The sequence below is a fragment of the Xiphophorus hellerii genome, chromosome 17 (assembly GCF_003331165.1).
Source record: "Xiphophorus hellerii strain 12219 chromosome 17, Xiphophorus_hellerii-4.1, whole genome shotgun sequence".
In the NCBI taxonomy this organism is placed as follows: domain Eukaryota; kingdom Metazoa; phylum Chordata; class Actinopteri; order Cyprinodontiformes; family Poeciliidae; genus Xiphophorus; species Xiphophorus hellerii.
The window spans coordinates 3,768,759-3,784,849 of record NC_045688.1 but is presented as its reverse complement, the minus strand read 5'-3'; the positions used below and the strand labels follow the sequence as shown (position 1 = coordinate 3,784,849).

Below are 16,091 nucleotides of genomic sequence, written 5' to 3'. Positions count from 1 at the left end.
GTAGTTCAGGTCTATCCACAGGCCTTTAATTATTTTTTAATACCACCAATAACTGCACAATTTTAAACAAAACCCTCAGGATGGACCTGTGAGATACTTTGGAGCGTTCTGAGGTGAGTGTGAGTCATTTTCCTGTCGTAGATGATGTATGTTCATTTTTTACTGTACGCGCTCTCAGTAAATTTCTCAAATTTAAGAGAAACATTTTAGAAAGTATCCAGTTTTGTTCATTTACAAAATTATATACAATTTAGAAAATTAGCTGCAAAGTAATAATTTTGTCCAAAGTTTTAGAACTGAAATGTTTCCAAGTCAACAAGTTTCTTTTTTAGCAATTTTTTTTTTTTTTTTTTGCAGAGGGACACATTTCAATCGAGAAATTTCATCACATTTGCCTTAAATACGTGCTTGTTTTGCAGTTTTTCAGTATTCTGGTGTCAAATGTGAGATTTAGAGCTGCAAACCCACAAACCTCAACTGAAACGGCGTGAAGAAGAGTGGGCTAAACATCCTCAACAACTATGTGAGATCCTGAGGAGTTATTGACGATAAATAAAGAAACTCACTGCTGCATGATGAATTTAAAACCTGGGGTGTGATTAGTTTTTTTTACAGTTCTGTGTTTTAATTCGATTAATGACTTTTATCTTGTTGTGCGTCTGATTCTAACTCAAATAGAGACTGGACTTAATTTATATCATGTCTGCATCTCCATCTCACCCACAGGGGTAAAAAAAACTCACGAGCGCACACACACGCGCGCGCCTCTCGGGTTTCTCTCTCTCTTTTATTTTTTTTTTTTACTTCCTCCCTGTCTTCCTCGCTCGCGGACAGTGAAAGCTGCGCTGACGGCGCGCGGAGATTCAGAATATTATAACGGCGCTTTTCGTCCTGGACCTTTTCACGCGCATTTAGAGGGGCTATCGAAACCCTGAAGGTAATATTTGGCTTCGTTGTGCTATTTTAGCTCATTAAAGTGGGCAGAGAAGTGAGCATGAAAACATTTAGCCTAAACTTGAAGTGTCAGTTGTTACAACAGTGTAATTTGGACGTTTCCTGAGGGACATTCTCAGCACCGTACAGATATAGTTATACATTGTGTTTAAACTCTAGTACAGCCTGTAGCTGCCTCATATAGACGCTGTCAGAACTGAAGACTAGCACAATAGTCATTTTAAAAAGAGACACCAATGGTTTGCTTTTTTTAACAGCTGGACCACCAACTTGTGGTTTATGTCAGTAAAACAAACAACAACCTCCTGCAAGTTACAGGCATTTATTTTAGCACATGTCTGGTGCTGGGTTATAATTTCCCTGTTGGGCTGACAGCCTGTGGAATGGTGTGTGTGTGTGTGTGTGTGTGTGTGGGTGGGTGTGTGTGTGTGTGTGTGGTGTGTTGAAGCAGATTATGGGTGTTCATTTTCAGCAGTGCAGAACTTTGTACAAGTACATACTCCTTCCACTTGTTCACATTTTGTCATGTTACAACCAGAGGATACAAAATGGACAAACAAAAGTTATTCACTTTGTTTTACTGATTAAGATCTGAAAAGTGCGCTTTTCATATGTGGTCAGTCCCTTGCAAATCTGGAGACCACAGAAAGGTGAAAGTGTGAAATATTTTTGCAGCAACAGATTGTCTTCTAGGATTACTTGATTTTTGTCTAGAAATCTGGATTAACTTCCCTGCCGATAGTGCATGTTGCTGCCGAATCCATCTTTCTCCTAATTGAAATGTTGTGTTCAGGATAATGTGCGGTGGTTTTCCACCACTGGTAGCATTAATCAGGGAAGCCAGCAAATTGAGGTTTGGTCTCATCTGACCAAAGCACATCATTCTGTCCCCTACATGGCTCTTGGCAAATAACAACCATGATTTCTTGTGGCTTTCTTCCTGCCACCCCTCCATAAAGGCCAGATTTATGGAGTGCACAAACAATACTTTTCAGATTTTTATTTGTGTAGAGGTCTGAAAAACATGCACTTCACTTATTATTATTTTGACCACAAATCAGATATGCATGACCAACCTCCTCAGATAGCTTTCGCAAGGACCTAAGTGCTGGCATCAGGTCGAGACTGAAGAAAACACATAACAGTTTTCATATAAACAGACTCTAATCACCCTCAATCTTGACCTCAGCTTCACCAGGCAGGTTACACCCACAACACCCTTCTCTTATAAAGCCCTGAGGTCTCTACTGAAAGTTTTGCTTGCATGCTTTGCAGCCAAACATCTAAAGCCACATCTGAAGCAGTAAAGCGGTTCACACGTAGTCACACAGACTTTGGGGGCCTGAGAAAAAGGGAGCCAGACATGTACGGTAAAGGGCAAAAAAGCCTCAGCTTCACCTGCCTAGATTTGTCTGAAATGTATGTGCCACTCTGTCTGTGTGACTGTGCACGAACAAACAGGGGGCACCTGAGTTTGTGGCAGGATCAAATGTCCGTCTCAACCACTTTACTGTAATTTGATTAGAATCCGGCGTGTTGTTAGCCGGTCGTGGCCGTGTGAGGAAGATCTGCACTGGAGAACCTTGCAACCTGCCATGCGCATTGTTTCTGCAGATTAGAATGAAAACAAATGTATGTATATTTTTACACCTGTGCCCTTTTTTGTGACATGTCATGCAGGAGTACCTTAAGCCTGATCACTTTCCTTCAGATGCTGGATCGCTGGTTGCAGTTGCAGAGCGGTTGTTAGCCATCTGCCGGGGCTAACATGGAGCGAGAGGGCTCATTTAGGAGGTGAGACCACAAACACACTCCTCAGAAAACATTCAAATTCAGCTTCACCTCAGCTCCCGCTGTCTCTGTCCTCGTGGACGCACAAAGACTCAATAATGCACATTAATGCACATGCATTCCTGGATGACCTCATTCGTGCTTTCACTCTTCTTCTTCCTTTGTTCGGTGATTAGACTGCAGCCTTCCTGTGCAGAACAGGGGCCAAAAACTCAGATGTGTTTCACTTCCTGCTCACATCAGAGCTTTTGTCTTTTGCAAATCCAGAAAAAGACACTTTCTCCCCTAGCTCAGATAACATGTCTAGACAGCAAGAGCAACTCCATGCTTATTTTCAGTCTTGGTATCTATTTATTCTCTGAGCTTGACAAAACCGAAGTGTGCAAAGTCATGGTAGCTGTATGCATGACTTTGTAACATCTTTTTTGAGAAGCTTTACCGAGTCTAGTCTGCGTCCAAACATGCACACGGCTCCTGTTTCCCACAGTGACCTATTTATGTGGACTAAGATCCAGGTTGTTAGACGGACCAGCAGCACACCTTCTCTCCTTTTCCTCCACATGCTTATTCATTTTCTTGTATTTTATATAGCTTTGTGTAACTTCACTATTTATTGTCACAAATGTTTCTGGGTGTGTAGCAAAAAAAAAAGCTTGCAAGCGTTTTCATGTAAATATTTCTAAACAGCTGAATTCATCTTTCCTGTAGCTGAGAAAAATTGCTTTAAACATATTTCAAATAGTTGAGTGGCAGTGCACAGCAACAGGTAGGGGAGGGGTTTTGCTGCATTAACTCTTCTGCATGTGGCCAGAAAAAATATAGGTCAGTTTCTCATTAAAAGAACTTGAATCTGTTGGAACCCCATAGTGGAAAACATCAGTGGGTTTAATCTGTACCCTTTAAAAACGTTGGTGCATCCTTTAAAACACAAACCGATCCACAGCCTATAACAACAAAACTGACTTGAGTAAAGCTGCTTGAGTCCAGCTTCTTTCTTCTCTGAGCTCACAGATGGACAGAGAGATGGATGGAGTGAAACGTGTTACCTTTAAACTCTTCCCTTCCTCTTTGGCAGCCCTTGAACCTCAAAGGGTTGTTTTGTTTGCCTGGCACAAAAGCTCTCATGGTCACATGGCCACCGAGCTGACAGACTGGCAAAGGGACAGAGACCCGGAGGGGTAGAGTGGGTCGAGACGAGTAGAGCTGGGAAGTTTTAAAAACTGGGAAAGGGGAGTCCGGCTCACACTTTTCAAGCTCCACTTAAGATACTCGACTTTCTCCTGTTTGCACACTCCGTACTTTCTTCTGAACGTCTTGGATAATTTTCGAAAGGTTTTGATTAATTTGTTTTATTCGTCTGTTTGTCCTTCAAATCGATGTCCTTTGAGTTTTAAACCAGTCCATCAGCTTGTGTTACCAGTATCAACCATCCTTTAATAACTGCCAAGCTGGCTCCCAGCTTTTTAATGTAGTTGACTCTTTCCTTTAAAAAATAAATAGAGCATAGTAAACTTCCTAAAGTGTTTTAATCGGTTGAACCAACAGAATTGTAAGTTTTTTCAAAAGAATTTTCTCAGCATCGTTTGATTTTTCGCAGAAAAAAACTATTAGCCTTATTGCTGCTAAAGTTGAAGAGTTTGGAAGTAGTCGCTAATCATTGTTTCACTCAGACTGCTGGCATCTAAACAGGCACTCAGCATGATGCTACCACTACCTCGACTTCTCCAAACACAGTACTTCGCTCAACCAAATAAATCAGTCTTTGCTTCGTCACGATTTATCCGTGGTAACTGTGTCAGCTTGCAATCTAATCCGTCTATAACCGTGGCTACTCGTGTCCATAAATTTATCTGTTTTTTGTTTCCTTCCTGCTGGATCTCAAGGAGCCTCCACAGCAAACTGTGGCTGGGCACCGGCTCATCCTCCAGCCTCACCGACCTCTCGCAGGCAAAAGGTTCACCAGGAGGTGGGGAGAAAGGAGGGACAGCTGGGGGGCTGTCAGAGGAGTGTGGGAGGAACAAAGAGACTCAGCAGAGGAGGGCCGGTGCCAACGCCACCTGGAACAGGTCAGCGCATTAGATATTCATCATGTTTACTCTGTTACTTCGACATGTGTGAAGCTCTATTTGCAAAGAGAGAGAGAAAAGGCAAGTATAGGCAACAAAGCAACATGTAAAAATATTCCATGCCTTGTTTTTGTTATTATTTGGCACAATTTTGTTCTCCAATGTATACTGAGAATTGTTGGACCTCAACCTCTAACCTCAAAAGTTCATGATGTTGGAAACTTTTCAGCCAGGCGTGATTTTTCTCAGCAACAGTTTGATGACACTTGAATGGCCTTCAGCTTGTGGCAATTGGTCAAAATATTTTTTTTATTTGCTGCCTTCAGCATCCACAATGCGGTGGTCTCGGTTTTCCAGAAGAAAGACCTGGGAGAAAATGAGCTCTACACCCTGAATGAAGGCGTCAGGTATAGCAAGCATGCTGCGCTTCTTTAATTGTGGCAGATTTTTATTTAACATACATTTACTGAATTACATTGGTGTTGCCCTCAACTCTTTATTCAGACATTTACACATTCATGATAACAGTAGTTGCTCCCACTGAAAAAGAAACACCTTATGATTATTTGATCCGATGGGAACAGACAGGTTAAGGTTACACAGGGGTCACTGCTGTTTACTTTCAGTGTACCTGAGGGCTGCTTACATAGTGTTGTCAAAACTGTGTCATGTAAATATTAAAGCACACAAACAGGTTTTCTCTGACAGCATTAACATACAGGTACACACAATAGTCAGAGCAACGTCTGTTCTTCTTGGAAACAGCTTAGAATCCGCTTTTATAAGATCCATTTTCCATCCATTTTCTGTTCACCCTTTGTCCCTAATGGGGTCGGGAGGGTTGCCGGTGCCAATCTCCAGCTACATTCCGGGAGAGAGGCGGGGTTCACCAGTCTGTCGCAGGGCAACAGAGACATACAGGACAAACAACCATGCACACATACACTCACTAGGGAGAATTTAGAGAGAGACCAATTAACCTGACAGTCATGTTTTTGAACTGTGGGAGGAAGCCGGAGTACCCGGAGAGAACCCACGCATGCAAACTCCATGCAGAAAGACCCCAGCCGGGAATCGAACCCAGGACCTTCTTGCTGCAAGGCAACAGTGCTACCAACTGCGCCACTGTGCAGCCCCTTTTATAAGATTAGAAACTTCAATGTATTTTTTATGTTATTGATCAACAGAGAGTAGTACATAATTGTGAATTAGAAGGAAAGTGACACAATCCTTACTATTCATATATTCCTAAATAAAATCCAGTGCCACCATTTGCCTGTATGTGTCAAATAATTTGTAAATCGAGGCTCCTTGTAGTTTAATTCATTATTAGTGCAGCTGTTTTGTGAAGGCCTAATGGAAACCGGCAAGTTAAACATGTTTATAGCAATTACAACTTTAACATTTGACCTCTTTTCATGCTACCTTTTTATCCCAGTAAAGGAGGGGCTTCACAGTTGGTATCATCACAAAAAGGTCTTGAGTTCAGATCCCAGCCTGTGGTTTTTCTGAATGGAGTTTGCATGTTCTCCCTGAGGACATGTGGGTTTTCTCTGTGAACTCTGGAATCCTCCCGCAGTCCAAAAGCATGGCTTGGTGTTGATGGATATTTCCACTTTGGCTGGATGTTTAAAAATGAGACGGTTGAATATAAGCTTCCAGTATATTTTTTCTACTCTGTTACATAACTCAATAACCACTTTTTTAAAAATAAATATTTACAGTTCTGTTAACAAATCACCTTGAGCACATCATCCTGATTGGCAATAATATTGTTGGTGCTGTCAGAAAATCTGGTCAGTCAGAAGACATGTGTCTGCCACACTTTTCAGATTTTGATTTATAAAAATATTTGAAAACCATAGATATTGGTCATATTTGTTGAAGCAAAAATACATCAAACTAGTGGTTTTAAGATGAGAAAATACAAAGATGTCCATGGGTTATGAATGCTTTTGTAAGGCTTTAAAACATGGCCGTAACTATGCCATATGACAGTTTCAATAAAGATTTTATAGTCGCCAGATATGCTGTGTTTGAACAGTGATTTCACATGTGAGCAGTTTAGCCACCATATTTATCTCTCTGAGCCCATGTTCTCCATTTGTCAGGGCTAAACCAGACTTTTGGGATAGCGCTTTAGCTCCTGAACACAAAGTCGACGTCTCTCCTAATTTCCTGGAGCTGTTGTTGTTTAAACACAGCAGTTTGCTTTTCCATCTGGTTTGTTTTTAAAATAAGAACCAACCAGTGATGCGTGTGTGTCACTTCATGCTTCATAAGCCCTTGTGTATCTGCGTTTTATAGGCAGCTCCTGAAGACAGAGCTGGGCTCCTTCTTCACAGAGTACCTGCAGAATCAGCTCCTCACCAAAGGCATGGTCATACTGAGGGACAAGATTCGCTTCTATGAAGGTGCAAACCACTTCTAGTTGAACATAATGATGTATCTATTACAACTGTAGACCAAATTTCTGTCTTATGAAAACTTCAAGCACTTGCATTACAGTTAGTAGAGTTCAGCGACGGGCATCACAGAACGGATAGATGTCATATCGTCACTTTCACCTTTTGATTGGCGAGTTATGACATTTACAGCTTGTGAGGTTGAATTAAAAAAACACACAAAAAATGGACTTTTAGAATTTGACACATTTTTAGAATCATTTGTTTGTTGAAAATAGTCACTAAAGACTTATTTTTTAGAGCTTAAAAAGAAAAGCTTCAAGAAAGGATGAACTTCGGCTTGAACACCATTTTTACACTCGTTCAAAAAGCTTTGCGAATGTAATTGGGACATTTTTAGTTAGCCATCACACCTTTCTTTGATGACTGAAGTTGTTTTAGTGTTTTATTGGCTCAAAAGCCTTGTTCTATTGGTAGATTGTTTTACTTAGAACTTATACTTCATCAATACTAAGGAATAATTTATGAAAGTTTGCACCTAAACAAACGTGATTGGGAAATAAAATTTATTTGGGTGCAAGACCGGCTTTCAAACCTTTAAAGCAAAGGTTTATTATTTTCTTTTAATTAATAAAGCTGTCAAGATTTTGATCATTTGCATAACTTTTGGAGAAGTACAGTACAAATACCTATAAAACAGAAAGTCTCTGCCTGAAAGTTTTTTGTCTCCATCGTAAGACATCTGTGTCTTCTTGCTTTGATTAACAATATTCACCGTAGCCCTGATTCATTTCAGGGAAACTCCAAGATCAGTGTTTTATCTTGTTTGGTCTCAGATAAGGACTGGCAGGGAAAAATAATTATTGACTACAATGCCAGATGCAGAGTTTACCTCATGAGTTAAACATTAGTTTGAACTGGGAGTGTATGGCTTTATCTCTCCTTGGTGAATTTTAATGAAGGACATTTCCCGACACAAACACAGAGTTACTTCAAAGACTTTGAAAAGACAGGAGCAACATAAAACAAAAGGCCCTTGTTCCTTTTGTTTCTGGAAATATGCAGAGTAAATTTGAAGCAGTTTTAAACTGACAGAAATCTCACACTCAGAAGAGACCGGCTGCGACTTTCAGCACTGTTGTCACAGAAACATAGGCAGGAAATGATCCTTTTACGTCAGTACCACATCTAGATGGTGAGAAATTTAGGATAAGTCAAACCACAGAAACATACAGACCTTTTGTTCTGACTAGACCTAAAGTGCCCGAAAGTAAAATTATGTACGTAGGAGTGGGAGGTACAGTGTCTTGCAAATATGTTCATATCTTTTGAATTTTTCTGCACTTAGTCACTTTGAAACCACAATATTCTGTGTTTTTGGGGGGGATTTTATGTGATAGAGCAGCACAATGTAGCACACAATCTCAAAGTAGATCATGTAGTGTGCATACAGGGAAGAGAAAGCAGAAAATAATAAAAACTTAGCATGCAAAAATAATTTCACTTTCTCACTTTGATGCGTAACTTACATTGTTGCACGTTTATCACCTTAAGGTCAGAAGCTGTTGGACTCTTTGGCAGACACGTGGGATTTCTTCTTCTGTGATGTTCTGTCCATACTGCAGGCCATCTTCTACCCTGTGCAGGTATGCAAATTCTCACACATGCACATGCCCCCTTCTAATGACAGCCTTACTGTTGTAAAACTTTCTTTTGTTTTTGTTTTTTTGTTTTTTTTGCTTGTTTGAATAGGGAAAGGAGCCTTCAGTGCGTCAACTTGCTCTCCTGCACTTCAGGAACATCATCACCCTCAACCTGAAACTGGATGAGGCATTGTCTCGACCTCGAGCCAGAGTTCCCCCCTCCATCATTCAAATGCTGATGATACTACAGGTTTCTTCTTTCCTTGTCTCTTCCACCCCTGCGAAACCTTATTTTAAAATAGGTTTCAGCTGTGCGAAAAGGAGAAGCAGACTAAATAATATTTTTGAGAAGAAGAGCAGAAGTTAGAGCAGTGGCTCCCAAAGATTTTCTGGGCCTCCCTATGAATTACAATAAAATCCCCTCCAAAAAAGGAAAACAATAAACTGAGCACACACATCGTTCAACCAGACATAAACCTATACGCATATTTTGTTTTCAAATTCCACTGAAGTTTATTTCACACTTCAAGTTGCACCAAAACACACTACAAACCATCTGTCCAGTGAAACACTTTGTGTAACTGTTTTTTTTTTTCATTCATCCATACCGCTTTCTGCGCCCCCCACACTCTGGGAACCACTGGGTTAGAGGATGAGGGAGAGTTTTTTTTTTCTTTCAAAGAGATCTCAGAGGAAGTAATCTCAGTGTGAACACGGAGTAGAGTTGTCTTCCCATGACCATTTAGTCCCCTCTGCATCCTCCCTGCAGGGAATTATCCATGTTTACACTAAAGCAATGACAACTTCACAAAACCAGAACAACTGTCAGCATAAGCCTTAGCTTTTCTGACCTTTGCTTCATATGTACAATATAGAAAAAACATTAAATGAGCTTTGCCCCAAAAGCAGATGAAGCTGCATAATTAAATCATATGTGCTGTAAACATTTTGGAAACATTTCTATGGTTAAATGTTACAATTTAAGCCAATTTTACATGTTCCTTTTATGGTGTCACAAGTGGCTTACTCGACACTGTAGTTGAGTTGAACTTGTGGTTTTTCATTGTGGTTTTGCACCATTAAAGTGCTCTACAAAATTAAGTAGAAGTTCCTCAAACTATTAACTGAATTTAATCTATCTAGTCCTTAGAGGACTGACGTTGGTGTTGATTGCTGAACAATAAGAGACTCTGGAACAACAAGAATTTAAAGGCCTGTCTCAGATCTCCCATTGCTGAGGACTGATGAGACAAAAGTGTATCTCTGTGGAAGGTGTGTGTCCTGTTGCATCTGCTGTTAAAGTAGCTCTGCATTTCAGGAAAAGAGCGTTGTGCCTAGTCGAGCAGGGTGGTGGTACTCTGGAGGCAGCTTGCTGAGTAAGGACAACCGTTTGGAACTGAAGCAACTGAAAACTGCTTCAGAAGTATTTTTATTGGGAATTTTTTTCCGCTTCGGGAGGCAATTCTTCATAAAGTTTTACCTATTTGTTTTCACATTAGAGTTTATAAAGCTATCATTTTACACTCTTAGTTGTCAAATAGTGCGTTGTACTAAGGACGTTTACAAATACTATATAAAAATCTTTTTTTTTTTTTACTTACTGAGCCTTTATTCTAAAAACTGAACTACTTGCCCATTCTGTTTTAAGCCTTGAGGGAAACCACCACCCCCTTTGACTGAACTGCTCATTGTCATGCAATGACCAGTACAACTTGTGTTGCATGTTAAAAGATTTGTAACACTGCAACACAGAAGATGGCAGAAAGCTGTTGTTTCTCAGAATAAAGCTAGAAAAGACTAAAGGAAACGTGAGCTTTGGTGTAAAATGCATAGGAGAATTTTCAGTCTTGGTGAAAAATCAGGAAGGCTTTAAAAGAAATGCATTTCTTCAACAAAATTGTAAAGAGGGCCTTTGTTTTTCATCAGGTAAAATGCAAACTGGAAATTAAATTTTAGCTTAAAGCTAATGCTAATGCTAACTATGTGGTTAGTTTGCTGTTAAAATGGTTAAATTTATAGGTTGTTAGCTGATATTTTTCTTCTGGCTGTTTGTATTATAACACAGTCTGGTTTGATGGTGTTTCTTCAGCAGAAGTGGAGTTTACTTTACTAGTAAACTAGTTACTAGTAAACACTAGTGACTGTGTTCTCTGATAAGTCGATGTCTGAATTGGTTCAGTCATTTATTAGTGCGTCTCCAGTTGTTCTGGGGACTTTAAAGATGTTTGTTACGGCTTCCTTCCTCTGCCAAGAACTTTTAAAATGTTTTCTCAAATATAAATAGATTTGGCCTGATGTTTTCTGAAGTGGTTATACAAAAGTCACTTTCATTAATGTTCTGCTACTTTGTGAAAATTTTAACTTTTTTCTTCATTTTGTCAGCTTTGAGTATTACAACGTTAAGTCTCACCATTGTGAAATAGTAGTAAGTGTTAAAGTTAAACAAAAAGGTCAGCCCCTGAGGAGGTAATAAATAATTTCCCCCCTTGGTTACGTTAATAATTTTGGTTTTTAAGTTACCGTTTTGTGTTCAACGTTGCATTTCCTGCCAAGTTCTTCTTTGAGGATCATTTAGCTGTGGTGGGTTCAACTAATTGGCAACTAACCATGTTTGAGTATTAAATATCTCCTGTGTTCTCTGTGCATGTATGACTGTCTGTATCTCTTTGTGTTTGGGTTAACATGTAGTGACTCATTGACCCAAATCTGCTTCTTCTACATTCACACACAGAGGTCACAGGCATCCAGACAGAACGGTAGACACACATAGAAAGTAGCATGTATTTTTGCTTAATCCCTGTTTGCTTTACTGTAAAATCAAGGGACGGAAGAAAGGAAGGAAAAGGAGCAAAATGTTTAGGTCTAATTGTCTTTGCTTCTCCTTGTTCACATCTGATGGTAATTTTCTTTTTATTCTTTAAGACCACATGACGCCACTTCACTGACGTGTGCTCTACTCATGTGGTTTTGATCTTTGTGGTTTTCAAGCAGCAGCTCGGTGATTCAGAGTATAGAAACTTGATTGATTTTCTCAGGGAGTTCAGTTCTGCAGCGGCCGCCTGGTTTAAATGTGAGAATTTTTGTCCCATTCCTTCAATGGTTTTTATGATTATTGTTGAAATCAGCAACAGAATCAACTTTATATTATTGCTTAACTTTTTGGCCAAGCTTCTAAATCCCGCAAAATAAATTTGTTTGCTTGTTTTATTCCTTCATTGAGCCAAACATCCCAGAGGTTGCAATGTTTCCAGTTAAATCGTAGTGTCTACTTTTCTCCATAAGAGGGCACTATAGTAACTGAAGTACATTTATTATGACTAAAAATAAAACCATTAGTCATATTTTCTCTGGTACATTAATCTTTATCTTTGGTGTTGAAGTTATATGTTGCTTTTTAAAAAAAATTTAAAATGTCTCCATGATTATGATTACTGCTGATGCTTTTGTTTTTTTACCATGATTGATATCGGCTAAACCAAATCTGTAAAATGCTAAATTCTGTCAAGACTTCAGTTGTGATTTTTTTTTGCAGGTTTTGTTATAATCATATTAATAAACTTTGTTTAGAAAGGGACAATGTACAGCTCAAACATAAATGTCATGCTTTAAACTAAGACCCAAAAGACATTTCTGATGCTTTTATTCTTTTAAGAAGATTGTGCGACACCCCAGGAAGTCACATTTCTGTCTTTATTCTTTTACCTCAAAATGTTTTATTGCTTTGTACATTTTCTGACTTGGCTTTGTGTGTCTTTGACCCAGGGAGTCCATGAATCCAAAGGTGTAACAGACGACTACCTTCGTCTGGAGTCTCTCATCCAGAAGGTAGTCTCTCCGTATCTGGGGACTCATGGTTTATACTCCAGAGACGAATCCTCCAATTTGCACTGCTCATCCTGCTTGTTAGGTATTTTTGGGTTTTTCTGCTCTTTTCCACGGCGCTATATATTCTGTATTACAAAATGTCTTCATTTCCCTCATTCACTGTAGAAAAGAAGTTGCAGTACTCAAGGGCTCCCAAAACACACAGCTTTCCCACTATGAAGAATCCAGTGGTCCGCTCTAAGAGCTACAACGTTCCCATGCTGACTCCTGTTGTTGAGTATGACATAGACTCATCCTCAGGTGGCAGTACGGGCATCAGACGCCACTCCGTCTGTGAGATGTCATCTTGCATGGAGGAGAGCAGCTCAATGAATAAATGCGCTGCCAGGATGACTGATGACACCAGCGTTTCAAACTCCTCCACAGCGTCAACCACCTCTGCTGCACTGACAGGTAAGCCAAACAGAAGCTGCCTATTTTTTCTTTATTGTGCTTCCCAGAAGCCACAAACTCCACAAACTCCAATGTACTTAATGGGATATTATGTTATATACCAACACAAAGAGCTTCTGTATCGCAAAGGAAAAATTACGTTTTCCTTTCTTTCTCTTCTTTCTTTACGAGCAAGAAATCTGAAATGTGTGGCGTTCCGTCAGAATACTTTGTAGATCCACCTGTTGCTGCAATTACAGCTGGAACTGTTTTGGAGTAGATTTCGAGATCTAGAGACTTAATGAAACTCAGTGTTTTGCAATTCTCTGGAAGTTTGTTCCAGGTTAGAGGAGAATAAAAACTGAATGCTGCTTCACCATGTTTGGTTTTGAGTGGGAATGCTGAGGAGACTAGAACCAGAGGCCTGAGAGGTCTGTAAGGTTAATACAAGGCCAACAGATCTTTAATACATTTTGGTGCCAGCCCATTCAGGGATTTTTATACTATCAAAAATATTTTAAAGTCTGTTATCTGAGCTACAGGGAACCAGTGGAAGGACTTAATGTGCTCTATCTTCCCATGTTTAGTGAGAACACAAGCAGCTGTCTGAGTGACTTTTTAAGCAGACCTGTAAAGACACTACTGCAGTAATCAGTTTGAATAAAGGTAAACACATGGATGAGTTTCTATGTTCCAAGATCTTGTTGGGACATTAGTCCTTTAATCTTGGAAATGTTCTTCAGGTGATAACCTTTTAAATTGTTTTTATGTGTGTCTGATGGTTCAGGTCTGAGTCCATTACTACATCCAGATTTTGGGCCTGATTGCTAGTTTCTAGCTGTTTTATGACCTGACTGCTGGACATTTTACAGCAGATGTATGCCGGAACTGTGTTGCTTTCTCTATTTTTCATTAAATTTCTCTAACATGCCTCTGGGTCCTTCACTCAATAGCTTCATTTGATTAAATTATTCTCATTTTGGGTTTTGAGTGAATAGGTTGTGGATTTTTTTCAGGAGTGTCAGAGTAAAGGGAGCTCAATGCAAATGCTTGCCTAACATGTTGGATTTTAGCTGTGAAAGTAGTTGAAAATCATGTACCGTTTACCTTCCATTGTTATGCTACTGTGTGTTGTACTTTCATATATTTTGGAAAGACTTCAATGGGTGTCAATATCTTTATGAAGCACCTATCATTAAGGTTTCTCTTTCAGCAAAAACAAAAAATCATCTGCTTATAACATAATTTCTATAACTGTTTGTTCAGACACTTTAACTTCCAGTCAAGACCTCCAGCTCCGAGACAATGACAGCCCCTCCATGATCCACCCTCTCAAACCACAGCAGCCCTCTCCCAGCATCCTCCCCGAGCCGTCTCCAGCTGAGGACGCTCATTGTACTGACTCTCTGGAGTTTGACTCTCCATCATCCTCCAAGGTTCTTGCACAAGACACGAGTTCTGGGACCAGTCCGGCGTCCAGCATAGAGATGACGGCAGACCACAACACGGAGTCTCTGGACTCAGAGCTGGAACCAGACGGGATCTTTCTGGACTTCTCGCAACATTGCTCAGGGGACGCAGCGCACAGCAGAGACAGTGACGGGCAGAGTGTCGCCTGACACACACACAGGCGCACACAGTTCATTATTTAAAGCGTTAACACTGCTGAGCCGTGAGAGATTTTCCTTGCACTATGTGATCAGTAGTTTTCTAAAGACTCTACATTATACAGATTTTTTCAAGCTGAAGTATTTTTCTATGTTGAATCACTAAATATGTGAGGCATTTTTGTCCCTAATGTGATATTATCTTGTTTTATTATATTTAAAATCTGGGTAAAACAAACGAGTAATTATAAAATTAAAACTTTACATTTATTTTTTAAGCAAAAACCTCAAACTATTTTGATAATTGTTTGTAATTTTCTGTGTTTTCAAATGTTAAACTCTTACATCACCACTGTGCCTTTGGCTGGATTAACTTTGTAGATCTGTTCAAAAACTACAGTCTTTTGCGTATGATCTGTGAAGAATTTTAATGTCTAATGATTTTCTGTAACTGTCATGTTTCCATAATGTTAGCATCTCTATCAAAGTGTCAATTTAGTCCTCGGTAAAGTGAATGTCACTGCAAATTTGTGAACCTGTGAAATCAAATTTTAGCAAGTTGGCTCTTATTTGAAGATGTTGCTGCGATCCATTTACGTCAGAAGTTGGAAATTGGAGCTGCGTTCGACACCCGGGGATACATAGTTGGAGAGCTTAGGATTTCAACATAGCAGCACCAAAGTAGCCATATCTCTTACGAACATAGTTTTAGGGTTTACTTTCCATAAGTAATACACCCTAACTGCAGACAATCACCGTTTCTCCCACTTTCAGAGCGATAAGTCCAACTTTTGATTTTTCTGACTGCGAAGTCGGAATTTTCACATTATGACTAAAAATGGAAATTCTCCATACGACTGTGTGAAATTGTTTGTAGCACTGATAAACTAAATTTAACTATATTTAAGTTCATAAATCAGTTTCCTGGGTCTTTAACAAAATTTCAAAAACATTTAATTCAACTTATTATGCTTAAACCTGTTTGAAAGGAAGAAAAGGGCTCCTTTTATCATAAGATACTGTACTTCTGTTTGGTTTTAGAATAAATCACAGCATTAAAACTGCTTTAAACAACCTGCTTGTTAATGGCTTTATCTCTATGCTTTCCATACTAAGTCTCAGTTCTCCATTCAGCACACAGACTAGGAAATTTCATTGGAATTTAAATTGGTACAAGTCTAATGTATGCGATTGATTCCACTTTGTGTTGGTTCACAGCATATTACCCACTACTTCCACAATCAGTTGTAGTATCACACATGAATATTCACGTGGATCCCCTCTGTATCATTCTACATACATCATCAAACACATTATGCAATTTCATTTCTACGCAAATGACACCTAAATAAAACCGAAAGAAACTAA

General features: G+C 39.4%; 1 protein-coding gene across 6 annotated transcripts; it reads left to right on the top strand.

The window, feature by feature from the left end:
- Positions 1–794: 794 nt before the first annotated feature.
- Positions 795–16,091, top strand: LOC116737171 (proline-rich protein 5-like). 6 transcript variants are annotated; one of them, XM_032590192.1, is made up of 10 exons: positions 795–937; positions 2,666–2,748; positions 4,620–4,811; positions 5,138–5,218; positions 7,119–7,225; positions 8,771–8,862; positions 8,969–9,109; positions 12,622–12,766; positions 12,850–13,137; positions 14,383–16,091. In XM_032590192.1, exons 2-10 carry the CDS (start codon positions 2,723–2,725, stop codon positions 14,733–14,735), a joined length of 1,425 nt encoding a protein of 474 aa, XP_032446083.1. In that variant the 5' UTR covers positions 795–937; positions 2,666–2,722; the 3' UTR covers positions 14,736–16,091. The 6 variants fall into 6 exon arrangements, with proteins under 6 accessions (XP_032446083.1, XP_032446082.1, XP_032446086.1 ...); XM_032590191.1 differs by having other exon boundaries at positions 2,635–2,748; XM_032590195.1 differs by having other exon boundaries at positions 796–937; positions 4,629–4,811.